Source organism: Dermacentor albipictus, chromosome 9 (genome assembly GCF_038994185.2).
Source record: "Dermacentor albipictus isolate Rhodes 1998 colony chromosome 9, USDA_Dalb.pri_finalv2, whole genome shotgun sequence".
Taxonomy (NCBI): Eukaryota; Metazoa; Arthropoda; class Arachnida; order Ixodida; family Ixodidae; genus Dermacentor; species Dermacentor albipictus.
In genome coordinates this window covers 70,793,653-70,818,467 of record NC_091829.1, presented here as the reverse complement: position 1 = coordinate 70,818,467, position 24,815 = coordinate 70,793,653, and the positions used below count along the sequence as shown (strand labels likewise).

The window sequence follows — 24,815 nt, the reverse complement described above, 5'->3', positions numbered from 1 at the left end:
CCGCGAGCATAGAAGGTCCTTGGGGGATACTAGAGTAAACGGTTTGTGCCGAACGTGCCTATGACACAAGTTTGCTGAGAAAAACAGAAAAGCGCGGCAAACGTTGTCGTTGACTGTAATCTTAAGAGACCGTAGTGAGGTCAACTAGAGGACAGCGTTATTTTGCAAACAGTCCTAAAATTTCGTATATCTTTCAAGTCATTCTCTTTTCGTCTAACTGTTTTACAGCCCTGCGTCGATGGCGGAACAAACGACCCAGGAGAAAGCAGCAATCCGAAACAAACTTCGCCAGACTTTGACAACTTGTTTCTCGACCTGGGATACATCTTACGCGTGTGCGCTAATCCAGCTCACAAGTGAGTCGTAGGGCTCCTCTTCACTTTGGCACGGTCTTATCTTTACAGAACATTGACTTAAGCGCGTTGTCTTGGCAATGTAACATATACCGTGTATGCCAAAAGAAAAAAAAAAACGAGTCCCCGCCGTGGTGGAATAGTAGCTTCGGCGTTGCGGTGCTATACCCGAGGTGGCGGGGTCAAATTCCGGCCGAGGCGGCCCCATATCGAATAGGGCGAAGTCAACAGAAGAAGAAAAAAAAAAGCACGTGCGCTATATGTAACGCGGAAATCGCTCGTGGTTAGGTCTACTCAGGAACACATTGCTCAAGCACAACTATAGACTATGTCACAATTTTGGCGCTTAAAGTCCAGAAACGGCACAGCGGGTTACGACGGATGCCGTTGTCGTGGAGGGCTCGGGAATAAACTTGCAAAGAACGCAACGGTTACACATGCGTTCTCGCACTTGAAAAAAAAAATTACCACTGCGGTGACATCGTGCCACCGCAGTGGTAATTTGCGAGGTTCCCGTGGTGGGTCTGGACGGTCCAGACCTTTGTGTGGCGAGTACGAGAGACATTTTCATTCCCCAGAGCATTACAATTTTTTTTTTTTAGGGGGAGGGGGGATAGTTTGCATGTTTTTGACAAAGACCGTTCCTGTGGCGCTAACTTTCACACACGAAGTTATAATACTGGCCGTAGCACCAACCTTTCAAGACGAAAGAACTAACCTTTTATGTAAATGACAAATATTGGGTAAACCCGAGTTTGGTTTATTTAGAACGTGACATCATGTTAGCATGCAGACGGAAGAAGTCAGCCCTGCGACTGCTATACGCGCAAGAATAGAAAGCGAGCGAGAGCATTGTGTCAAGTCAGTGCAACGCATCCGCGTTAATTACGTGTTTCGTCCAAAAAAAGCAAAAACAACGCATTGTTGCGAATAAGAAGAGAAGCATAGGTCGACGTAAAACGAGCGTCGTATAGCAGACTAGCTTGAATTTTTCCTCGATTTAGTGCCGTTCAAGCGTTGCATTTCACAGGACGAACTTATTTGCGATTACTGTTCTTCATTTACCCCAACCTCCTTCGAAAGAACTTGTCATTCCATACGCGAAAATGTTCGCGCGAGAACTTACTTCCTAATTTGCAACTCGTATTGTTACGATTTCTCTTTAGTTTGACCGAAAATAAGTAACTCGAAGTGAAGTCGGTCAAGGCGAAGTGACGACGAAGGAACATGACGTGGGCGCCAAAACGTGGCACTGGTTTTCAGACTGCGCTCCTATACACTCTAATTTTACAACGTCTCTAACTGTCATATGTAATTTATCTTGCACGGGAACCGCTAAAATTTTGTTTGTTATTCGCAGTAAAAAATAAATAAAATCGGAAGCGTGAATGAATGATCCCCATTGTCCATAGCGGGAGGAAAAGTCGATATTTCCCTATCTTCGCGCAGGCCTGCTCCCAATAGCGAGGACGAAATAATGAAGGACATATTTGACTACATTGACCGAGTCTTCAAGATCGTTCGGCCAAGACGACTACTGTACATGGCCCTGGACGGTGTGGTGAGTAAACGCGTCGTGGTGGCTGACGTGTTTGCTGCTTAAGTGCGTGTCCTTGGAAGATCGTAAGCACGTTTCGCGTTTAAACCATTCTACCGGTCATCGAGCAGGATTCAGTCCTACCTCTCATTAAGTTTATCTTGAACATTAAATTTATGCTTGAACAAATGTTCAAGCATAATTGCACAGTATTTGACGAACAGAATCATATTTGAGGGCGCTTTTTCTTAAAATATCAACCGAATGAATACCTTAAGCAGAAAAAGTGACTTTTTATCCCTATAATTTCATCGTAGGTTTCTAGACTTGACGAAGTGCATCGTCTAAGGTGTAGCGCTGTTCTTGCTCACTTGGAAAACGAAGCGTCGCCTCACTCTGTTAACCGGTGCCATGTTGGTGCTCAAGCAAAGGACGCTCAACGAAGGAGCACCTTTTCAGCATGTGTGGCAAAGATCGAGTCTTCCTTCTCTGTCACTGCTATACTAATAGGCCTGCACTATCTAATTACTGGTAGTGCTGCCACTGCTTAGTACTACATCTACTACCGCTATTTCTGCTGACATCACGAGTACTACCAGTAGTACTAGTTCTGTTCTTACTTTAGCAACTGTTACCACCACAGTCACAACTGTTCCCGCTGCGACGATTACTTTTACGGCCCGAAGTACAATTACTAGTAGATGTGTGTATAACGGAAGCACGCCATGATGTGTTCTTGCGTGGCGTAGAGATCTGCGAAAAAATGTACTGTGAAAATGATTCGAAACGAAAAAAAATTTCCGATTCTTGCTCTACAAGTTCCAGCCGTAGAAGGCACTGCTTTATGCACGTTCACTAACCCTAGAAAACTAACCTGCGAAGTGTGACCAGGCCGCCTTCAATAAAGATGGGTGGAACCAATCGAATATGTTAGCCTGAGACACTTCACAGGCTGAGACACTTCGTTGGGGTAAATGCGCCTTTTACTCTATTGTTTCGACCTATCAGCCTCTACTGTTTGCTTCGAATGCTACTCTGGCTCATTCTGCAGGGAAGTCCTAGCGCCTTATCAACATGAAAAAGAAGAAGCTTCCATGTTTTCGTGCTAAACTAGAACAACTCATGCGTTAGCATTGATGGCCTTCTGTGTTTCTAGATGTACAGGACCAGAAACGTGTACTAGGCAGGGGACAATAAGTTCCTAGCGTATATGTGCAGAAAGAGAGAGACAAGAAATAAAGTCAGCTTGTGCTGCAATGCGGGCTTGACGGTATGGCATCATATGATAGTGCTGTTGTAGCGTACAGACGCGGACGGAAGAAAGCACATGGCACAGGCACGGCGCTAACTTCCAACAATGTGTGTCATTTCCGGCTACCAATGCATTACTGATCGATACCCTCTGCCTCGTGTATATATATATTTTTGTTGAATAAGGGATTGCACTATCACGCACGCGTTCGCTGATGCGGGAGGCAAAGGGAGTAAGTAGGCACGGCAGCCGGAAATAAAACATATTGATGGGAGTTAGCGCTGCATCTGTGTTTTTCGTGTGCCTTCTTGCGTCCGTGCCTGTATGCGCTACCATAGTGCTCCAAGACATGAAATTTATGGGGACGACGGGAGGCGCTGGTGTCATCTGAGTGTTGCACGCCCGTTCCGCCGCCGCCGTTCCTTCTGTTCTTCCAACAACTATCTTGCCCTCCGCGCACTATCTGTAAATCTTACTTCGCCCGTCACGGGCAACTGACGTGAATACTTTACTCCTCCCTCGCCGGGAATCCAGCTGGCGCCATGCGTCTCCACGTGTGACTTTTATGCACGGCAACTCATCGCACCCGCTTCGTCTCACCTGCTCCTTTGTTTGGCTCCAACTTCGCACTGTAACGTGACTTCTCACGCCGCTCATTTCCTCCTCTATCGCCGGGAGCAATGCTTGCTGATCCACTGCCGATGACGGGTAGATACCTCCAATTTCATACCCGTCTCGCGATCAGACAAATGCGAACGTATAAAGATACTTGAGCACGGCATCAGACGTAAGCATCAGTAAGTCAACGTTGTCTAACATCTATTCCGGGCACATTGAAGAGATGACGCTGCATTTCCGCCCAGAGGGACCGGAGCTTTCAAGTCAAAGTTTCGGTTTGTGGTAGCTCTTGTGACCGGTGTCACAATCGACTCCTTGTTACCCTATGCGTCAGGTCAAGATTCCCTATTACATGCGAGGCGGCTAGGAGCTGCCGCTTGTCTTTCACGCTGTGAAGACTTTCATGGGAATGTTCTTCAGTTCCGGGACTGCTTTCGTGCGGCTGTGAACGGCGTCGTGCGACAGCGTGGCCTATATCAAATATGAAATAAAAAAACACTAACAGCAACGCCTCGTGCGTCGAGAGGCCGAATTTTTCTTTGAAGCGCAAATTATCAACGATGTAATAAGCGATATGCGTAAAGGTAAGCACGCACGTTTAATAATGATACTTTCACCGGATCTTTTAATGTTTCTTTCCAGGTAAGAGCCACGTACTCAATTGATGGTTTTAAAGTACGGCAGACCCATTGATGCATACCCTTCCACAATGCCCAATACCCAGAATCTTCACACCACCTTCAAAGTACAGTGGTTATAAAACGTTAAAAACATTGCTAACATTTCCATTTTCTGACATATCTATGATGGTAACGATTGTAAGAAACAGTACAGCCTCTAGAAACGTTATACGAATTTGGCTACCAAGTTTGTTCTGTTTCGAGGATACAAGTCTTCGTTCTCGTCCGCAAAAGAATGGGGAATTATATAAGAAAAATAAGAATTAAGTAAGAAACAAGTATTGCTGGCTCTACGGAGCTACCAGCAAAACCTAAAAACAAACAAAAGGCACAGCAGTATATACGCCGATAAACAGTGAATAATTACCGTGGGATTTTTTTTTGCACCTACTTTAGGCGTAGAACTGATAAAAATAACTTGTTTGTTTACAAATTTTTGGCCGGTTGTTTCACGAGCTGCAGTCACGCATAAATTCAAAAACAAAGATGTCAAAATTATATCCAAGTTGCACTTCTTATGAATTAAATTGCTGTACACTACGCACATTTCGGGTTAGCACATAAGAATAATTTTTTTTTTTCGTTTGACGAGTGTATGCTACACCACGCGGTAAAGTGTAAACCTTTTTTTTTCTTTTTTCTCTCAAACGCGAAAAGTTTCGATCAAGTCCTTCCTAGCTTAACCTTCCCGTTGAGATTAAGGCACTCTCGACACGTCACGAAATGTGTAGAACAGATAACCGTTGGTCCTTTGGAGTAGCAGAACGGGCGCCAAGGTTTAGAGCGAATGTAGTCGACTGCGGCACAGAGTTATAGGTGGTGCGACGAGATTACGACGAAATCTGAAAGGGTGAAGTTGGCTGACACAGAGCAGTGGTTAGTGAATATCGCTCGAAAAGGGGTGCCTGTTACCGTGCAGTATGGAGGTCAACGGAGCGCGATCATGGGCGAACAGCTGTTGGCGACGCTAGTGGCCCAGAACAGCGGCTCGGCTCTTCCCATAACGCAGGTGCCCAGGGCCAGAATGAACGCGGAGCGCTCGAAGCGCTTCAAGGGCGCCGAGGAGTCCGAGCAGCGGGCCACGAAAGAGCACGCGCTGCGGTCGGCGCTGGAGGAACGCGGCGAGCGGCTGCCTCCCGAGCGTCCGGACTTCGACGCCAACTGCATCGTGCCGGTATATAGGCGCGATCTCTCGGTCGCATCTTCGGGCTTTCGCGCGATGATTTAGCAAGCGCTGCAGCACGATTTCCTCTGTGTAGAAACACATTTAAAACGCGTATAAGCGTTCTCGCGGGAACTCCGCGGGGCCGATTTTCAACGACACTTGTGGCATTCCGGGAAGTTGTTTTATAGCAACTGTGAAACACGTGTTTACGAAAAAAAAAGAGTGTGTTACGAAAAATTTCAAATATCGGTGGGCTTAAAAAAGAAAAAAAAAACCATGAGCCATTCCACTCTGCGAAGGTGGATGATCAGCGAAGCTCTTTAGCACACGACACAGAGGTGAAACAGAATTTTGAACAAAGGTACGAACTCATTTACCGTGATTTTTTGTATACCGTAGCGTGGACGATGGGACCGCCGCCCCGAGGAGTTGGAGGAAACTAGACACGCGTGACGTTTGAAGCCCCTAAATGATATTGGGCTTCAGTGACGTCTCGACGGGGGCACCACCACGGGAGAGCGGAAGGAAAGTAGATGCGCAAGCCCTTGAAACGCCGACAAAGAAAGGGCGATCGTACAGGAAGGCGTGGCAAATGAATATGGCCACGTGAACTCGTTTATCTTTTACGGGCAGATGTCACGTGGAGTGACGTACGAAGAGCACAGTCGCAATACTGTGAAAGACGAAACTGGCGTTTTTTTGGGCGAACCTGTGCCCACAAGAACAGGCTACACTTATGGTATCTTCGACTGGTCGCCTGTATGCCCCGAAGCAGAGTAGGGTAGATCGGTCGTTTCCCGAGCTCAAAGGTAGGGGACAAGCGCGCAAGCCGAACGTGCGGCTCGCTCTCCGAGGAGGAAATGGCCGATGCGAAACCACGTGACTACTGCCAACGTCCGATGATTCGCCTATCCAAAGCTCCCGGCGCTGCCGGAAAAACCGGCGGACGTGCCGGCGGGACGAACGTTCGAGACGCCAGCATGCAGTGGCCTAGGTTGCCAAGGTTACGTGGGCCATCGCCAACAGCAGCGACCCGGCGCTGCGATGACGTTGCAATCTCGATGACTGCTCCGACGACAGGGCTCGGAGCGCCTCAGAGCGCTCCAAGATAGAGGAGAGCAATCGAGAAGAACCAGCCGAACGCAGGGCGCGCACCCTCTTTCAACCAGCCGAAGACAACACCGCTCGCGAGAGCGCTCCAGAGTGCTCAGAAACGACCAGCCGAAGATAGCATTAAAAAACGGCGACAACGGCGAACACAGTCGGCGGTCGTCAAAATCTGATCAGCGGGTCAAGCGCGTCGGCTTTTATAGATCAATCGTCGAATGTTCCAGAGTAACCGCTGGGACCCGCGTGCCTTCCACAAAGTTCTACACCATTCGCGTCGCGCATACATGCAATCAGATTACACAAGGTTCGGCGACAACAGACAGCGGATAGAAGCATCGATAACATTCTAGAAGCTCCCGATACATGTAGACGCGTCCTGCGCTGAGCGACAACGTTTCTTAGACGTTAAAAGCGCTCACCCGTAAAAGATAAATGAGTTCACGTGTCAATATACTCAAATATATACGAAAATGTTGCTCACGAACAACTCCGCCCACGCAGACACTTAATGCTGTCGCGCAAAAATAACAGAGAGAGCAGCTTAAAGGAAAGACGTGGGGAACACGCTGCGGTGTCTCAGAGGCCAAGGTGTTTTAATAGCTGAGCGCGTTGTCTTGGGTTCGAATCACGAAAGCGGCTGCCTCACTTTGGCGTGGGAGAAATGCAGCCACGCTCGTTTACTTACGTTTAAGCACACGTTAAACAACCCGGGCGGTCAAAACTAATCCGGAGCTCTTGACAACGGTGTCCCTGATTAGAGCACTGTACCGTTTGGAAATAATAAATCCAAAGTTAAAATAGTTAAGAGTCTGGTGGAGACGCACTCGCTCTGCGTGCCGTCACGGATTCTGGTAGCATGTACTCTAGTCGAGGTATTTGATGTATTCTAAAAAGTAAACAAGGCAACGGCAGAAATAATCAATTTTCGGTAACTCTCTGTGTACCGAAACATGTTCGAATGCGAGAAAATAAATTGAAACTGTTAATTCTTCACCGACGTACTCGCGTTTGGGTTTTGGATGGAAACGGTTATGTTGGAAAAAACTGGCGCTCATGCACCGGCAGTGATAAACCGTGTCTTTTCAAGCAAATTCAAAACAGACGTTAGAAAAAAAATGCATTCTATATCAATATAACCTCATTTACCGCATCGGAATTGGCCACTTATTTATTTACTGGAACACCGTGCATGACAAGCCTCGCTAGCTGAGTGGCTCTGACATTGCGCTGCCCGGCGTGAGGTCGCGGGTGCGATCCCTGCAACAGCGGCCGCCTTTCTGGTGGCGGGGGGAGGAGGAGGTGAAATGCAGAAAAAAAAAAAACGCTCTTGTGCTTACGCTTAAGCGCATGTTAAGGAACCCCTGGTGGTCAAAATTAATCCGGAGACACCGTTGCGGCGATTCTCATTATGAGATGGTTGCTTTTGCCCCTAAAACAGAAAAATTTAATTTGTTCATCATCAAGCAGGTCAGATTTAACACCAGCTAAGGCATTAACTGACGTATGTAAAATTTAATTCTGGGTCTGTACAGGTTCTAAAGCGAGGGGATTTCATTGTGAGGCACACCCGAGTTGGCCACTCCGAATCATTTTGACGGGATCTTTTTCAACGGGTGCTTAAAGCGCGGTGTACGCCCGAAGCGTTTCTGCATTCCAGCGAGATTAGAAGCAAGTCCTCATTGAGGCCCTCCGTCGCTGATTTCGGACTACTACCTTCGGCGGTATTGAAATAGAGGCGGTTTCAATAGTACAACGCCGTGTGTGCACATCGAAGTGGCCGTACAGTTGCCTTTCCGGAACGCAGGGCACCGACTTCATGGAGCGGGTCACCAAGTCGCTCCACTTCTACATTCACCAGCGGCTCAACTGGGACGACAGCTGGAAGGACGTCCAGGTGGCGCTGTCCGACTCAAAGGTGCCCGGCGAAGGAAAGCAGAAAATAATGGACTTCATCCGGACGCAAGAGGGTGAGCGTTGGCTTTCATTGCTCCATCGTGGACGCTCATTGCCCGTATGGCTTTTATTTTATTTAAACAGAATTTAGCGCAATGGAAAGTGATGTTAATATTCTTTGTTGAACTGAAAAAAAGCGCTGTTAACGGCAATTCTGGTGGCGGCTTTCTTGTGGTTTCGATTTCGATCGTACTGACATATAAGAACCTTCCTGTGTTAAACGAGAATAGCAAGGTGGAGAGGGGAACAGACGGAGAGAAAGCAGAGACAGGAAAGGGCAGGAAGGTCGACGGTAATCGGGATTACGGAGAAACGGAAATAGAAAATACTGGTTGAAACAAACCACGGAAGGAAGTTGCATGTTTTCCATATATTATGCACAAACAAGGCAACTTCTATTTTGCAGTGATTGATAATTAGGTTTAAATTCGGAGTTGGCTGTTGCACTGATGGCTGTTCTGCGATTGCCAGAAAATCGGTAAGGAAGCTGCAAAGGATCCAGCGGACCCAGATTTGGATGCGCGTTAAACAAGCTCACGTGGTCAAAATTGATGTCCCTTTGCAACACCGTCTCTCATTAGCGTTTTACTGCTTTGAGTCCTTCGACACTATGAAACAATGCATGACGCACGAAAGGCCAGGGAACGGAACCCGAAAATGCTGCGTTGGATATTCTCGCATGTCCAGTTTTCCGGGGTATATTGATGCATGCACAATGCGTCAGCGACTCTGTTCCTCGGTAGCTTGCTCATTATTTATTCTAAAACAAAACTGTCAAAAAAGAAAAAGAAAGAAACTAGCGAGCACACCACGTTATGTATACCATGAGGCGTTTAACGCTATGGCATTTGGGGGTAGCTCTCAGTCGATGATTTCCACCGCATTGGCTCTGGATGAAACTCGGGTTTTGTGTGTACTGTGAAACATTTGCTGGGAGAATACTGTGAACGTATGGTTTCGATTGCTTCCCTGCGTGTTTTATTTTTTTCTGTCAGCGCTATCCTTATAGTATCAGTTATGGGCAACGTTTGGAGATCTCGTTGTGTTCCTCGTTCAGTCTGGTGCGGGGAAGGCGTGCGTTGTCTTTGTCTACTTATGCCTCGTAGCATGTTGAACGAAAATGCAAACTACAGTTATTTACGCTCGCCGATGGTTTCGGTGTGCAGAGTTCCTAAGGACTTGCGGCATATTTTCTGCGACATGCAGTCGATCGTCATCGGACAGTCTATGAAGACTGTATTGCACGTGTACCACGAGTCTGGCTTAAAACTGCGGGACTTTATTGGCCCGCGCCAAAAAGCGCTTTTATCTTTTTTGAACTACTGGCCTTATGATCGCTATATGAATTCTAGGGTTTTACCAGCCAAAACCCCTATTTGACTATAGGGCACGCCGTAGTGGGAGACTACGGGCTAATTTTTACCACCACGGAGATCTTTAACCTGCCCCCAATGCACGGGGCACGGATACTTTTGCATTTCGCCCCCGTCTAAAGAAGACTATGTGAACCATATGAGTATGTGCGTGTTTGTAGGCGTATGTACCGTCTGTGTTGATATTTCGCCGTCATCATACCGTCCTTATGATGACGGTGCACATCGCGTGCTTAGCTCGACAACTCTAAGCGGCATGTCAGGCCGTCAGCCAGGCAAATATCTCGAGCTTAATAAAAGGAGCATCTCTGTATATCTCTCCTATCAACAACCGCAGATTTGAAGAATACCACAATCGTCGGAAAATTATTTACGTAGCAGGCTCAAACAACGAAGGTTCAGTGGTTATCGTTCGACTCCGCGACCTCCTCGAGTCTCGCCAACATTTCAAGTTGTCGCTTAGTGCTGCGCCCCTGTCTCGTGTTGACGACTTTCCCGTTTATGCGTGCGCCTTGCCGAGACGACGCGCTTCGGGTTTATCCGTCGCCTTTTTTCTTCCATACACAACGCACCCTTCAATTACTTCGCTACTACGGATCGAGCAGCGAGTTTATCGGACGCTTTGACTGCGTGACATTGTTGAGCAGCTTGTTCCTGTCTACGGCGTCTCCGTCCCAGTAGCGGTAGTCTTCTCGTCAACATGCGAGATGGCGAAGGTGATGTAGTTGGCTAAGCCACCGGGCAAACTCAGAGCGCGAAGGGTGATGCTGACCTGCCACGTGACGCCGACGTAGTAGCCTGTGGCAGGCCTGCACTTGCGTTCTCTTCACTACTTGTCCTAGTTTCGTCGTCCATTAGAACAGTGTTTCTCTCCTAACCTACACCCGCATCCTCCTTTTTTTTTCTAGCTTTCTTCCACGATAACTTTCAACGCCGAGCGCACTTGAACCGTCTGTATATTGCTGTCGCATTGGAAAACGCATCCCGAAAATTTCGTCTCACAACTTCATTAAGTTCTCAATAGGGATGACGATCACATTTAAGCGTCATAAAATGTGTTTCATGTCTCTTATTTGGATTTGTCCTTGCAGAGCGCCCCAACCACGACCCGAACACGAAGCATTGTATTTACGGTCATGATGGTAAGCAGCTCATTTGTTGGACGTGTCTCGTGTTTTACATTAGAACAATGAGCGGGCAGGACATTTCGACGTCCGGCTTCGAAGTTTCGTCACACTGCTTAGCATGCATCGACACGCAAAGTTATAAAAGTTCGTTGAATTTCATGCAGTCATTCATACGCATTCAAAATCGAGCCGCTTGTTTCCGCCTTACTGAAATAAACACGTCATGCCAGCCTCACGAACGTGAAAAGACCTATTAAGTTACTGTCCCCACAGGCGCGTCGTAAGCGTTCTGGCCTCTGCCTTTCGCATAGAATGTGCCATTACAGCCCGCTACTGAAATGCATTATTTTCTTTTGGCCAACATCTATAGGGCGTATTTTTAGCTGCGCCAAGTTTATAAAAAGATTGCCTGTGGCAGATAGCGCACTTATAACCCTTGATCTAAATTAATCGACGAGGCGCGACCATGACTTCTCCGAGAAATCAAAACGCTTAATTGAATGATTTACTTCATTACGGGAATTAACTGTTTAATTAAGTATTTTTGCGGCCCATATTTAAATCTACGAATTATAGCCAGTTAGTTCGCAAAGACGTATCCACTTAAAATGAATTATCAGGACTGCACCAGTTGAGATATATTAAATTTTCAATGTCTCCGACGAAATGCGTTGAGCACATGACCTCAAGTAACTTTTTTTCGGGCATCAACCAGTTGCTCCCGATATCTGTTTTTCCTGGCCACGCTTGCAACTACTGGAGTGCGTAGACAGGGAAGTATCGAAACTGAAGACAACGTACTTTTCCGCTTAATTGATGTGGTGAAAATTCTGAGTGAAAAGTCTGAGGTGACATTTAAGCCTGCTGCCACGTTTTCGTTATCTTGGCGCCAATTTGTGGCGCTTATTTTCTTGAAATATTCGAGCGTTACGTCTCGCGTTCGGAATGCCTTCTTTAATTGCAGCTGACCTGATCATGATGTGCTTGCTGATGCATGCCGCAAACATCACCATCATCAAGGAGGACCACCGCTTTGATATCAAATTCTGTCGACTCTGCCAACAGACGGGTGAGCTTTGCTGCCTTGCAGACTTCTGCGCTAGTCGAAGTTTGATCATTCAGATGCGCAAACGTAACGTAGAGCGTTCTACAACTGGTTACAAAAAAAAAGAAAACTGCGATATGGGAATGTTGCTGCGCTGAAGCGAATTGCCTAACAACCCAACAACGCTGCATTGTAAAAATTATTTTAGCATTGCAAGCATTCCGTATTTGACGCCATGGTAAGGCAGAAGGTTGCGAATGAGAAGGGCAGTGCTATTCAGTTGTCACTGACGCACATTATCACATGCGCACGTCCTTGCATATCGTCTACAGACGATTGAGGAATCGAATGCCTTCGCACCATCAATTCGCGAGAACGCCAGCGTGGAAATATTTATCTTCAGTACAAGGCAGCGATCGAGAGAGAGAGAGAGAGAGAGAGAGAGAGAGAGAGGGGCTCTTTTTTAGAAAAACAAAGAATTTTGCCGGCGCATATATAACCACTGGCATGCTACTCTCTATAGGGATGGGGAATGAGATTAAAAGATTCCAGAGGAGAGTGGGAGAAAAGGAGAATAAAAATAAATATGAAATGTCCGAGTGGACCTGAACTAATATTTACAGGTGACATGGCGGGTAAACTTAGGCTTTTGTATGTGAAGTGTGCAATCTTTAAAGCTTTCCTATTAGATCAATTTCTGACAGGTATTTGAACAATAAATCCAAAATCCGTCGCTGTTTTGAAGGGCCGGGGATCGGACCTAGGATGCTCGGTAACATCAACGATTCATGGCAAATCATGTCCATCATTTGTTGCTCAAACCATTGTCTCTCGTCGTGGTACGCGGAACATTTTAGTAATATGTGCTCCATTGTCTCTAAGTTGTGACAGTTATCACTGTATGGGTTAGTGGTAAGCCCTATGCGGTACAGATAATTGTTCGTGTATGCCACGTTCAGTCGAAGACGATGGTTAAATGTCTCTAAGTGTCGAGGAAGTGGTCGTGGAATTTTCGGCCTCATTTCAGGGTCATTGTAACGCAGGAAGTTATCTTAGTGAAGCGGCATATTCCAGATGCGGTCGTTTTCTTGATAGGCATATTTTGTTTGCCATGTTTGGAGTGTCGGCTTTTGTAAAAAAAATTCTTTTGAGCTTGTGGTTTTGGAGTCCATTTCTGGCAGCTTCATCCGCTCTTTCGTTTCCCGAAATGCCGGCATGGCCAGGTATCCACTGGAACTTTATGCAATGTCCAGCAATCTTAGCCCTGTGGTGAAGATAAGCAACGTCAGATAAGCAATAATCAACCTGCAGCATTTGACAAGGCAGCGAAATTATGATAATACAGATATCATGCAGAACAATTGCTCTAGTACTGCACCGGGAGCATCTTCAATACACGCCTGAGTGTTTTTAAGAGCCTACGTTCGAGTGTCTGCGAATCCAGTGTGAGTGCAATGTCTTAATAAATTTCAAATGTAAAATTCAAATGCCAATATAAATTAATACATAAATGACATTTTCTCCTTCGCACTTCTACAGTGAAGAGGGAGGCGACAGACGAAAGCGGTATCCCCTGCCCTTCTTCGATGAACAGTAAAAAAACAAACACTAAATCAATCTACATTGATAAAGAATAGCAACATATATAGGCCTCGCAACGTTCGTTCTATGTTAAGTTGACTTACTGGGCGACTAACGTATATGTCCTAAGCTCTACCAACGGTCTCGTTGTATCGGGTACTACCTAAGTCCCCTTCTATGCACCATACAGTGGGTGAGGTTCATTCGAGCCAGTTCCTTTCCTGCGCCGGCATCGAACCCATGACCTCCTGTTTAGCAGCTCAAAGCCGTAGCCACTGAACTGCCGATGCGGGGGGGGGGGGGGGTGCAGAAGGTACGTAACACGTGATCATAGGCACGACAATTTAGTGAGTTATTCTGTAAGAAAAGGCCTGATAATAAAAGTGCATGTTTTATGTGTGTTGTTATGAGGACGTGCATACAACCTCATATGAATGAGACGCGTGACGCAATCGGAGGTTGTAGTATACTTTCACAGTGGCGACACCAGTCATTTCGTGCGAGAACGTCGTTTTGTGTTTTTTTTCTCTCGCTTAGCAAAGGCTCTAGGTTCTTCGTAGCAGTGGTCACCGCGGCTGCTTGGAAACTCTTATTTATATCTTTTAATTTTACATCATTCTGACCCTCTTATGTCCGTTTGCACTCGTGTGCTCCCCTCGAGAAATCAGAAACGTATCAGCAGGAAACGTAGTGAAAGGAAATGAGTTCACAGTGCTTCCGAGGAAATGTGTGGCGTGTATCCGGGACTGTAACGGGGGACAGATTCATGCACAAATAATTTTCAAGTCGCCAAAATAACGGACGCTGAAATAACTGCCCCCTCAACGCTGGTGCGCAGGTCACGATATGGAGAGATGCGAAGGCCTTCCCGACGATCGCCAAGAACGGGTACGTCGCTTCTCTTTCTCTGCCTGATGTGTCCGTTGGTCGACTCATTCTCGTTTTTATCTTCCACGGTGTCGTTTTTAATTAACACTTTGGTGACGAGGAGCAGCACAGATGAATATTTAGGAAACACTGCAAAGGATGCGTCGCGTTCCTCTTCGAGCTTATTTTATTTTTGCTGCTTGCCTGTAGTAAACGTCAGTTTAATTTTAGAAAAAGCTGTTCTATTTGAAGCAACGTTTCAGGCAAGAACATTCTGCTATCAATGACCAACATCGCAAACATACCATAGCCGCCATGCAACACATAAACCGTACAACATACACCACACAACACACCTTACAAAAGCCACCCTCCAGATTGGTTTTTACGTGCGGATTTTTTTCACTGAATTTCACGTTCAAGTTTCCTTTAACAATCCGTACCGATTAAGCGTTATTTTGGTTACTCTATCGTGTTACTGCTATTTTGATGTATTACGAGTGGGCTTTCGTCTCATTTTCTACATTTTCTACCCCGGAGTGTTAGACGGAGACGCTACCACTCAGCCATGAGTTCGATGGTTCTAAGCGGGACAAAAGCGCCTCTAGTGAATGGGGTTTTGCCTTAGAAACTTACCGTAGAAAGTTATACTGTGGTGCATTTTGATCGCTGTTGGTCTTATTTAAGCTGTTCAGCACAAAATGCGAAACTGCGCAGGCCTTACAGCACAAATATACAGCATACTATATATTATGCTTAAGCTAAGTCTTTATCACGATGAATGAAACGAGGAGTAACAGCATCAAAGTTTACCCAAATTTGAATCTCAAGGAGGGTTAAGAAAACTCCATCTTGCCTTTTTTTTTCGGACGAAGTCCCACGTAATAGTTGAAAAAGCAACGTGTCATTCATGGTTCTCATCATGGCTTAGCGATCGCGACTGCATTTGTATCGGTAATCCTATGGAACATCCGACGCTGATTATCTTTGCGAGAATACGACTCTAGCGCTATACTAAAGCGCTTAGGTTAATCCGAGAGGGGTCGAATAATAGATGTGCCTGAGTCAACTGTTCCGCAGGGGGACTTGGGCTCATTAAGGCAGTAACTAAGACAAGTCCCCTAGTGGGAACCAGCGACATCTATTGTCAACAACTGTTAATCCCTTCATAGCTCCATGTTCGTATGAATTTGTCTTCACCGGACGCCCATATTTGAACAAAATTTTACGTTGGACAGGAGAGGCGAAAGCAATGGTTTTTCTTCCTATGCTGTTACCAATTGTGCTTGATGCGTGGTTCGTGTTTTTTCTATATTTAGATGCGTATCTCACAGCGCGGATAGAAGTGCGCATTGCAGTCTGAACTAACAGAAAGGGGGGCCTTTCGAACGGTATTTCGTAGATTTTTTTGCCGGTGCTACAGCGGGAGATGAAACTCTGTGCTGTAATTTGCTTTTGTTTTCTGTTGTTGAGAAATTTGAACACTCTTGACCCGCAGATGCCCACACCCGAAGTACCACTGGCCTTCGTCCACATCGACGTGCTGCGTGACCGGCTGGCACGTGATCTTCGAGTGAAGGACCTACCGTTTCCGTTCGACCCGGAGGTATGCGTTCAGTTCGACGCGCTTGCCTTTTTGCCCACGTCGCCTAGCTTTTTTTCTCTCGCTACAAAGCAATGGTGGCGGGCGTATTGAGTGGGTAAACTAGAAATCAACGGTTTTGTTGCGCTAACCTCGTGAAACACGGACGGAAATGATGCGGGGTTCTGTGTTCCACAGAGAATTCGCACTGGGCGTATTCAGTCGAGCGCGTCTACAACGAAAGCCTCTACGACGGAATGACCGATATAGCGAAGGAATAACTGCGTCCGGGTTCTGTCGTGAGCGGTGCTGTGCTCCACTTTTACAACGAAACGCACCGTGGTTGCTTAGCGGCTATGGTGTTGGGCTGCTTAGCACGAGGTCGCGGGATCAAATCCCGGCCACGCCAGCCGCATTTCGATGGGGGCGAAATTCGAAAACGACCCGTGTGCTTAGATTTTGGTGCACGTTAATGAACCCCAGGTGGTCCAAATTATTCCGGAATCCCCCACTCAGGCGTGCCTCATAATCAGAAAGTAGTTTGGTTACGTAAAAGCCCATAATTTAGTTTTTAACCTTTACAACGAAGCGACCTGTATAACGAAATATCTCGAAATCTCCGAGTAACTTCGTTATAAAGGCTTTCTACTGTAGACAAATTTAGAGCGTGCGTATGTGTCAAGCTGTCTTTGCCTCGCATAAAAAAAACCCTGAATTTTTGTGAATTTTTGTCATAACAACAGACGCATTCTCTAACCCTACTCCGCCAATGCTCCAGTGTCCTCATGCTCGTTCCTACAGTTGGCATGTTCACCGTTGCCTGGATACTTGTAAACCAAGATGCCTCGCGTTGAGTTATAGCGCCATCTGTGGACAGGCGTCGTAAACACGTTGTATTAAACGATACAATAGAATCACGCGTCTGGCTCTCCTATATTTGTGGACTGTACCGAAAGTGGATTATGTATATAGTTGACACATAACCGTTCCTGGAAACTATAGTTATCGGAAGAACTCCACGTGAAAAAGCAGAACAAATTGATTTTCAATGGTGGAAACGTCAAAAAATAAATGTTTTTCAACGTTTATATCATAAAAATGTACATATGTATATACATTTGAAATGTTTCAAAATGTTCTTTAATGGCCAATTGATGGGTAGAATCGCAAAATACAAGATCGCTGGTTTCATGATGATAAAAATAAACGCCTGATCTATACCCACTGCAACCACAGGATGTGTTTCGATAACATGTTCGCGTGAGATATACACCATTTTTGTTTGGGACGATGCGTATTTCACTATTCCGTACACCTCCGTTAAAGTAAATTATCTATACGGTATTTCGAAGTCGTCCCGCACATCGAACATCTAGCCGAAATAAACGTACAGATACTTACGAATCGTGTGATCTTACATCGGGAAGTAGAAAGACTATCGCATTCTCACAGATGTTAACAAAAGGTCCACTCGAAAATTTTTTTTTTCTGTCGTGTGAAGATGCAAATTCAACAAAGAGCGAATGCCTTTCCTTGACACAGCTTCTGGTTCACCCTCTTTAGCCCACTTTGAAACAGTTTTGTGTGCTTTTTTTTTTCAGAGGGCCATCGCCGACTGGGTGTTTCTTTGCCTTGTCGTTGAAAACGACTTCCTACCGAACCTGCCATCTCTGTCAGTCAGGTAACGTTGATTTCTTTAAACGGAACCTCAAGCGACCGGGGAGGTCAGTTCCGTTTATTATCAGTTGTATTTACCGAGGGATCGAGCTCAAGGCATGCGCAGGATGCTTCTTCTTTTAAAGGGGCAGATACCTTATTTCCACCAGCAGATCATAAGTGGTACCCGCCGTGGTTGCTCAGTGGCTATGGTGTTGGGCTGCTGAGCACGAGGTCGCGGGATCGAATCCCGGCCACGGCGGCCGCATTTCGATGGGGGCGAAATGCGAAAACACCCGTGTGCTTAGATTTAGGTGCACGTTAAAGAACCCCAGGTGGTCAAAATTTCCGGAGTCCTCCACTACGGCGTGCCTCATAATCAGAAAGTAGTTTTGGCACGTAAAACCCCAAATATTATTATTATTAGATCATAAGTGGCATTGTGAAACATAGTTCCAGCGCACAATTGAACAAGGAAGAGGAGACAATGACAACACGAACGTTTCTTTTTATTTTTGTTTTGACACCTCTGATGACCTTTGCCTAGACCAAGGAAATATTTTTGAGTGGTCCTGCGCAGTAGCAGTCCCCCACCCCCTCCCCCTGTGTACATAAAGCCCTATTTCCAATGAATAAAACTCAGTTGAATCCGGCGTTCGTGTTGTCATTCTCTTCTCGTCCTTGTTCAATTGTGCGCTGGAACTATGTTTCACAGTGCTAATCATAACCAACTAGCCCAGCTGTCCATACTTAGCGATCATAAGTGGAGCTGATCTGATTAAAAAGCTTTGTTCTTGCAATGTTTCTTCTAGCGTGCTGCCGCATGCTAGAGCTACCGGGAAGAAAAAAGAAAAAAAAAGACGTTATTAGAATAAAGACTAATTTAGTCAGAAAAACGGTCCTTTTGGTCAAGCAACTGTACTCCCTAAGTCACCGATAACTTCGATCTTTCCCTCCAGTTTGAGCGGTCATTGTGTGGTCATTGCTGTGCCCGCTATCGGAAACGCTAATCAAACTCGTGGCCAACCGGCATCGCCAAAACAAAGAAAACAGAGCAAGCCCCGACCACGTTAGGGTACCGCTATTCAAAGGCAGCAAATGCCGCCTTGGCTTGCCTTTGCGACAACGTGCGAAATTGGTAACACAACCCGAAAAGGAAAGGCAAGATAGGCACAAGAAGTTGTCGATAAATTCGACTTCGTCCTGCCGTCTGCTAGCCGCCTGGTTAGCTCAGATGGCAGAGCGGCTTCCCCCGGAAAGCAGTGGTTCCGGGTTGGAGTCCCGGACTAGGACGAATTTTTCTTTCGAGGAACCCGTACGTGTTTCCTTTGTAGCAGTTGCTACGATTGGGTGGAGATGTCTAATTTAACCTTGATGAAGAAGTGACCTCTGTCGCGATTTCGCTGAAATTCGCCGCTCTGTTTCGTATTAGGTAATATTTTGAGCCCAGTTAACCCTGAGTTGGAAAAAGAAATATTGGTTTGTCTAACCAACCTTTCCTTTTTTAATGTAATACCAACCAACTAACGCTATTGTTCTGTATAAGCGAAAGATCAGTTTAGGAAGTTTACGTTTACCGAGATGCTACGTTATGCAGCAACACCTCGTAATAACGAAGTTCAAAGCGGAGCTAGAATTACTTCCTGATATTCATTACCTTAGTATATCGGTTGGTGGATGTACTGCAATATGAATATTTCTGGGGAATTCAATGAGAATTTCACTCACTTCGTTAAATAAGTTATTTCATTATGTCCCGTTTCATTATGACATGGTTTGGCATTTTAGAGTCCCACACTTTTAAATTTCAAGGCCTTCCGTACTGCTTGGGTGTGGTGTACATGCAATCTGTTTTTTTTTTTCGCGCAGTGAAAATGCCGTTGAAAGACTCGAAACTATCTACAAGGAAACGTTGTGCAATCTGAAGGTGAGCAGTTTTTATTACCTTCAAGCTCAGACCACGTAGGGACATCAAACATGCTGTCAGGGAAAGACCTAAGCCTTGTGGCTTTGATCTAAAGAAATGAAGAGAGAAAGGTATTACAATAGCACCGACTGGCCAGAGTGTTTTTTTTCTATGTAGGCTAACATTGGTTTTGTGCGAACATACCGCAATATATATATACAGTAAAAGCTCGTTAATTCGAACCGCAAGGGGAAGCTGCTTTAGTTCGAATTAACGAAAGTTCGAACTAACGAAAGTGAAGGAGAGCAACAGTATGCTGCGATTTGGAAGCAGTAGGGCATGTCAGAAAGTGATGGCGTGTCCGCGGGCACACGCGATCTTCAAGTCGAAGCTCTGGGTCCGACTGTGCCACACCACCGATGTCCTCCAAAACGAACGTTAGCCGAGGCTTAACACCATCACAATGAATCGCGACGGCCGATACCTCCTAAGCTCAAAACAGAGGTGCACAAGCGATGAATACTGCCGAGACAAAGACCCTGAACATGTGAAGGTGGCGAAGGCCCCGATTCGTTGGTTCTTGATTGCAAGCGCAGCTGCGACGTACTTGGTTCGCTGTGTTTTGGTGCTTGCCTTGCCATCTCCGCACAACATTAGCAGCTGTACAAGATTTGCAAAGCCTCCGAGATTAGCAACGGGCAAGAAGTCTCGGAGGTTACGTAGAACGGAGAGGCGGCAGCCGCCGCTGCCTTCTCTCCGTTTCGGAGGCAATACAGCCTTGTGCCTATAGGCAGTAGGCGCGCTTCTTTGGCCGTGTGCCAGGCGAGCGTAGTTCGAATTATCCATGAGGGAACCTTCTCGCGTTCGAATTAACGGACTTTTTAATACATGGACTTCTGTGGAGCTTGGCCGGACCAAATCGTACAGTTCGAATTATCCATAAATTCGAATTATTGAAGTTCGAATTAACGAGCTTTCACTGTATATATATATATATATATATATATATATATATATATATATATATATATATATATATATATATATATATATATATATATGTATATACGTTATCAAAGCTGTTAAAACAATCACCTTATACAGTTGTGACACCCACAATGTTTCTCAGCAGTCCTCAGCCACCAAGATATAATCTTTGTGAAATTCTTATCTAGATAATTGAAAAATAACAATGAGCAACCTAATTATTGAATTAAGGGAGCGACTTTCAATAAGAAGCTGTTACCGCGTCTAAAACAGCCTATTCGGGTGTTTACAGTGTGCCATTCGCGCTTTAGTCGTTCCGGGCGGAATAACTAAAAGTGCCACGTCATTACTGAACTGCGCGCCGCGAGACCAGTGGTTCCAGAAAATGGATTGATAGAAACTAGCTCCTTCCATTGCCTCACTCAACTGGCAACTGCGCATACTGAGATTGCCTCGCGGTGAAGGAAACTCACGGCCATCTCAAGCCTACACTATCACTGACAGCTTGGCAACTCAAGTTAGTTGTCTGCAGTGAGGTGCGAACGAGCAGAGATAGTTATTTGAAGTCACGTTTAGGGGGGCTGCTGACGTCACTGCGCCAGAGCGCAGGGATCAGACGAAAGTCTTAGTATTGGGCATGCCATGACATTACAGCTTTCTCAATGTAATTAAATCAGGCCCTTAATTGAAAAAAATAAAAACGTGAGTTGGGACACACTGTATAGCGCGCCAAAGCGTTATATGCCGCTTTAAATAATTACGACAACTTAAAAACGGGACATTTTACGACTTTATGAAAACAATGCAACTAGTTTTGTCCAAGCTGTTACCTAATATATTCTATTTTCTTAGGGCCTAGCTGATCTGAAAGGAAAATTTTGCAGAATTTATATCTTCTATTTTATGTTGTTGCACAGTTATCACGTTGCGCACGTTATGCCTCATTTTCTAAAACATGTACACATCAAATATCTTTATTATTAGGTAGTTACTTTTCGCACATTTTGAGGCACTATGCGCCAGGAAATACTTCACCGTATCTTCCAATTAAGGCGAATGCGGCTGGAGCTCACAAAAGGCTTACCCACTCTTTCAGGGCTACCTCACGGAAGATGGAAGCGTCGAGCTCACCCGATTCGAAGTGCTCATGACCGGTAAGGTCGAAATAACAATAAAAAACATTGTTGGATTTGTTCGAGCTTAGACGCTCGGGCACAGAGTGTCGAAATTAAAAGTGCCACGATTTCAGCTGTAGGTCGCGTTTTCTTTTTGTCGCGCATTTTCTTTACGTGCAAAAAAAAAAAAAGCCCCTACAGTTCAATAAAGTGTCATCGCTATAAACTACCCTGGGAACTCTAGTACGATTCCGAGAGAGGTAGCGATGTATCATTATGTGGCAATCCAGCCAATCGCTTTTCTTTTACATGTGTGTGCTTTTACACTTTCATTTATTCTCCGATTAGACGCCTTTTGTTCTTGCTGCAGAGTTCGCTAATCGTGCAATAAGCCGGGATGGCGATGTAATAATGTATTCTGGCTCACCGTTTTCGAGCGGCTTCGGCGTGTGGTTTCGTTCATCGATGTGCTTTAACTCACCAAAAGCGACGCGGTGACTGTGTGAGAGACGCCGTAGTGCAACCGAGGTCTTGTGATTCGAACCCGGCGACCTCGTGTTCGGTGGCAGGACGCCATTGACAAACCGCGGCGGATGCGAATTGATTGATTGATTGATTGCTTGATTCTTCATTGGTTTATCACAAATACATGTGATGGGAGGCGAAGGGAAAAGCCATTCAAGGATGGCTTGAGGGAGTCCTTCGCTCCCACGCTGGCAAAGACAACAGCAGAGGCACACACGTCCTGTTCACATGGTCGTACACGAGTTCACATGGTCTCATATGACGACTAAGCCAGCAAGACAAATGGTCGATGGCCGCCAGACCCGGATTTCGTTTCACTTGATTGCTTTCTGCCTCTGAAATTCCTTATGGCCACCAGACTACTCGACACCAGACACCAGCAGGGCCGCTATTTTGTAGCGATGCCTCCTTAGGCCTTATTCTATGCTATTATTATCATCCACCACACACGGCAGCCTGATCGCGTTGATAATGTGGGCAGACCGTCGCTCTGACCAGTGGCCAAGCGCGAAAAGCCTGAAAAAGCATAGAATCGGAAAAGGCATCGCTACAAAATACCGGCCCAGACTCCGTCAGACTTCTCGAAGCGATAAGAAGGTTCGTAACTGGTTCGGTGCTGCGAATGGCTGTGTGTCTCTCTTATTCCATTCCGTCCGTTACCTTAGGCTGCTCCATTCACAAAAATTGACGAAGCATATCTGTCGTGAAAAAATTTTCCCGGTGGCTGCAAAAAAAAAAAAAAGTTTTTGTCGCTGAACTTGCGATGTCTTCATTTGAGTGCTTTTCGAAAATCAATGAGGAAGAGTTGGTCGTAGCGCGGAAAAATATATGCGACAGCGACTGTTCCATTCCATATATGTCACCTAGAGTTATTAGCGACTCTCGAACCACTGGAGTCTCGTGATTTCTTCACTTTCCCGAAACTGCGGAAATTGCAAGAAATGCATAAGGCTGTGAAAGCGAAACACATTTTGGGCGCTGAGGAAAGGTTACCTTGCAAGCAGTTAACATAACTGCCTGTAAATACAGTGCCGTTTCTCGATAACTGTCAGTAAAAGAAAGTGTTTGTATTCCCTAGAATTTCAAACGGGGACTTAACGATTAGAACGCTACAGTTAACGCTGCTAATATTAGTCCTCAAACTCTGCGTTACCTTCTGTCCTTTTACGAACGCGGAACGTTGTTTTCCTTTTTTTGTTCAATTTGGATAATGTAGATAATTTTTTACACGTGTTCAGAAAAGAAACATTGCCGAACCAGATTTTGTCTTATTACTGTGACTATTAACAAGGGAAGCTATTGTGCTGTGCATGATAAAATGCGATTGTTGATAAATAAGACCATGCAGACTTGCTAGCATCGAACAACTCCTCCAAGCTCTCTCTCTCTCTCTCTCTCTCTCTCTCTCTCTCTCTCTCTCTCTATATATATATATATATATATATATATATATATATATATATATATATATATATATATATATATGTATATATATTACTCATGTTCTATTTTCGTGTCTTGCTTGTTATTCTTGGGCACCAAATTAAAAAGAAAAACACGTAAGCAATTTTTGCGCACTTTAACAAACGTTTGGCACATTAGCACATGCCACATAAACATTAAAAAAAAAGAGATCAATCACACGTTCTTTCTGGAATTTGTTTTGTTGGTATTGTTCTGCGTTTCATTTCCCGCTTCGTGCAAACGACCGTACCCGCATGTGCTTTCTAAACAGCTTTGTTACTGCGCAGGTTCACTTCAATTTTTAACAATCCTTCTTTGTTTTCGACAGTTTTCTAATTCCGAAAAGGCCAACGACAAATCAGTCTTTTCTTACCCTCGAGCAATAAACGAATAAATATGTAAACGAATAAATAAATAAATAAATAAATAAATAAATAAATAAATAAATAAATAAATAAATAAATAAATAAATAAGTTAGCGACTCCTGTAATTTCGCATGCGATTGAGGCGTTGGTCTACGCTAAGGTATCTATGTGCTTGTGAAAGCTGTATGGAAATAATTTTTTTTACCCGGAATGGGATGTCTAACCTTCCAATCTGAAACTGGGGCGCGCGTCATAAATGGGCCTATTAATTTATTTCTTGAAGCTTTTTACGGCCAATCACACGGTCTTGAATGGCCCAGCCAGAAACGGAGGTTCTCTGGCAAGTAAGTCAGCAGAAAATTTGGCACATTATCGCGTTGTAGCGACGGTCAAGAACGCAGTGGCAAAACTGTGAATGACGAAACTAACTATTTATTGGGCGAGCTTACGCCCCTAAATACAAGTGACGTTCACAGCGTAACGATAGCGGCGAATACATCCGGCGATCGTCGAAAGTCTGATCAGCGGGGTCAGGCGCGCCGGCTTTACGTGA

At 45.3% G+C, this 24,815-nt stretch overlaps 1 protein-coding gene across 1 annotated transcript in view; it reads left to right on the top strand.

Annotated features, from left to right (window-relative positions):
• The window catches only part of LOC135908563 (5'-3' exoribonuclease 2-like), a 95,054-nt gene that overhangs the window by 36,159 nt on the left and 34,080 nt on the right, over positions 1 to 24,815 (top strand). The window contains exons 4-14 of the mRNA XM_065440365.2: positions 229 to 356; positions 1,803 to 1,914; positions 5,450 to 5,614; positions 8,520 to 8,682; positions 11,133 to 11,183; positions 12,133 to 12,237; positions 14,633 to 14,682; positions 16,160 to 16,267; positions 17,845 to 17,924; positions 19,769 to 19,826; positions 21,889 to 21,946. Of these exons, the coding sequence (XP_065296437.2) occupies positions 229 to 356; positions 1,803 to 1,914; positions 5,450 to 5,614; positions 8,520 to 8,682; positions 11,133 to 11,183; positions 12,133 to 12,237; positions 14,633 to 14,682; positions 16,160 to 16,267; positions 17,845 to 17,924; positions 19,769 to 19,826; positions 21,889 to 21,946 (1,078 nt within the window). The remainder of the gene's footprint in view (positions 1 to 228; positions 357 to 1,802; positions 1,915 to 5,449; positions 5,615 to 8,519; positions 8,683 to 11,132; positions 11,184 to 12,132; positions 12,238 to 14,632; positions 14,683 to 16,159; positions 16,268 to 17,844; positions 17,925 to 19,768; positions 19,827 to 21,888; positions 21,947 to 24,815) is intronic.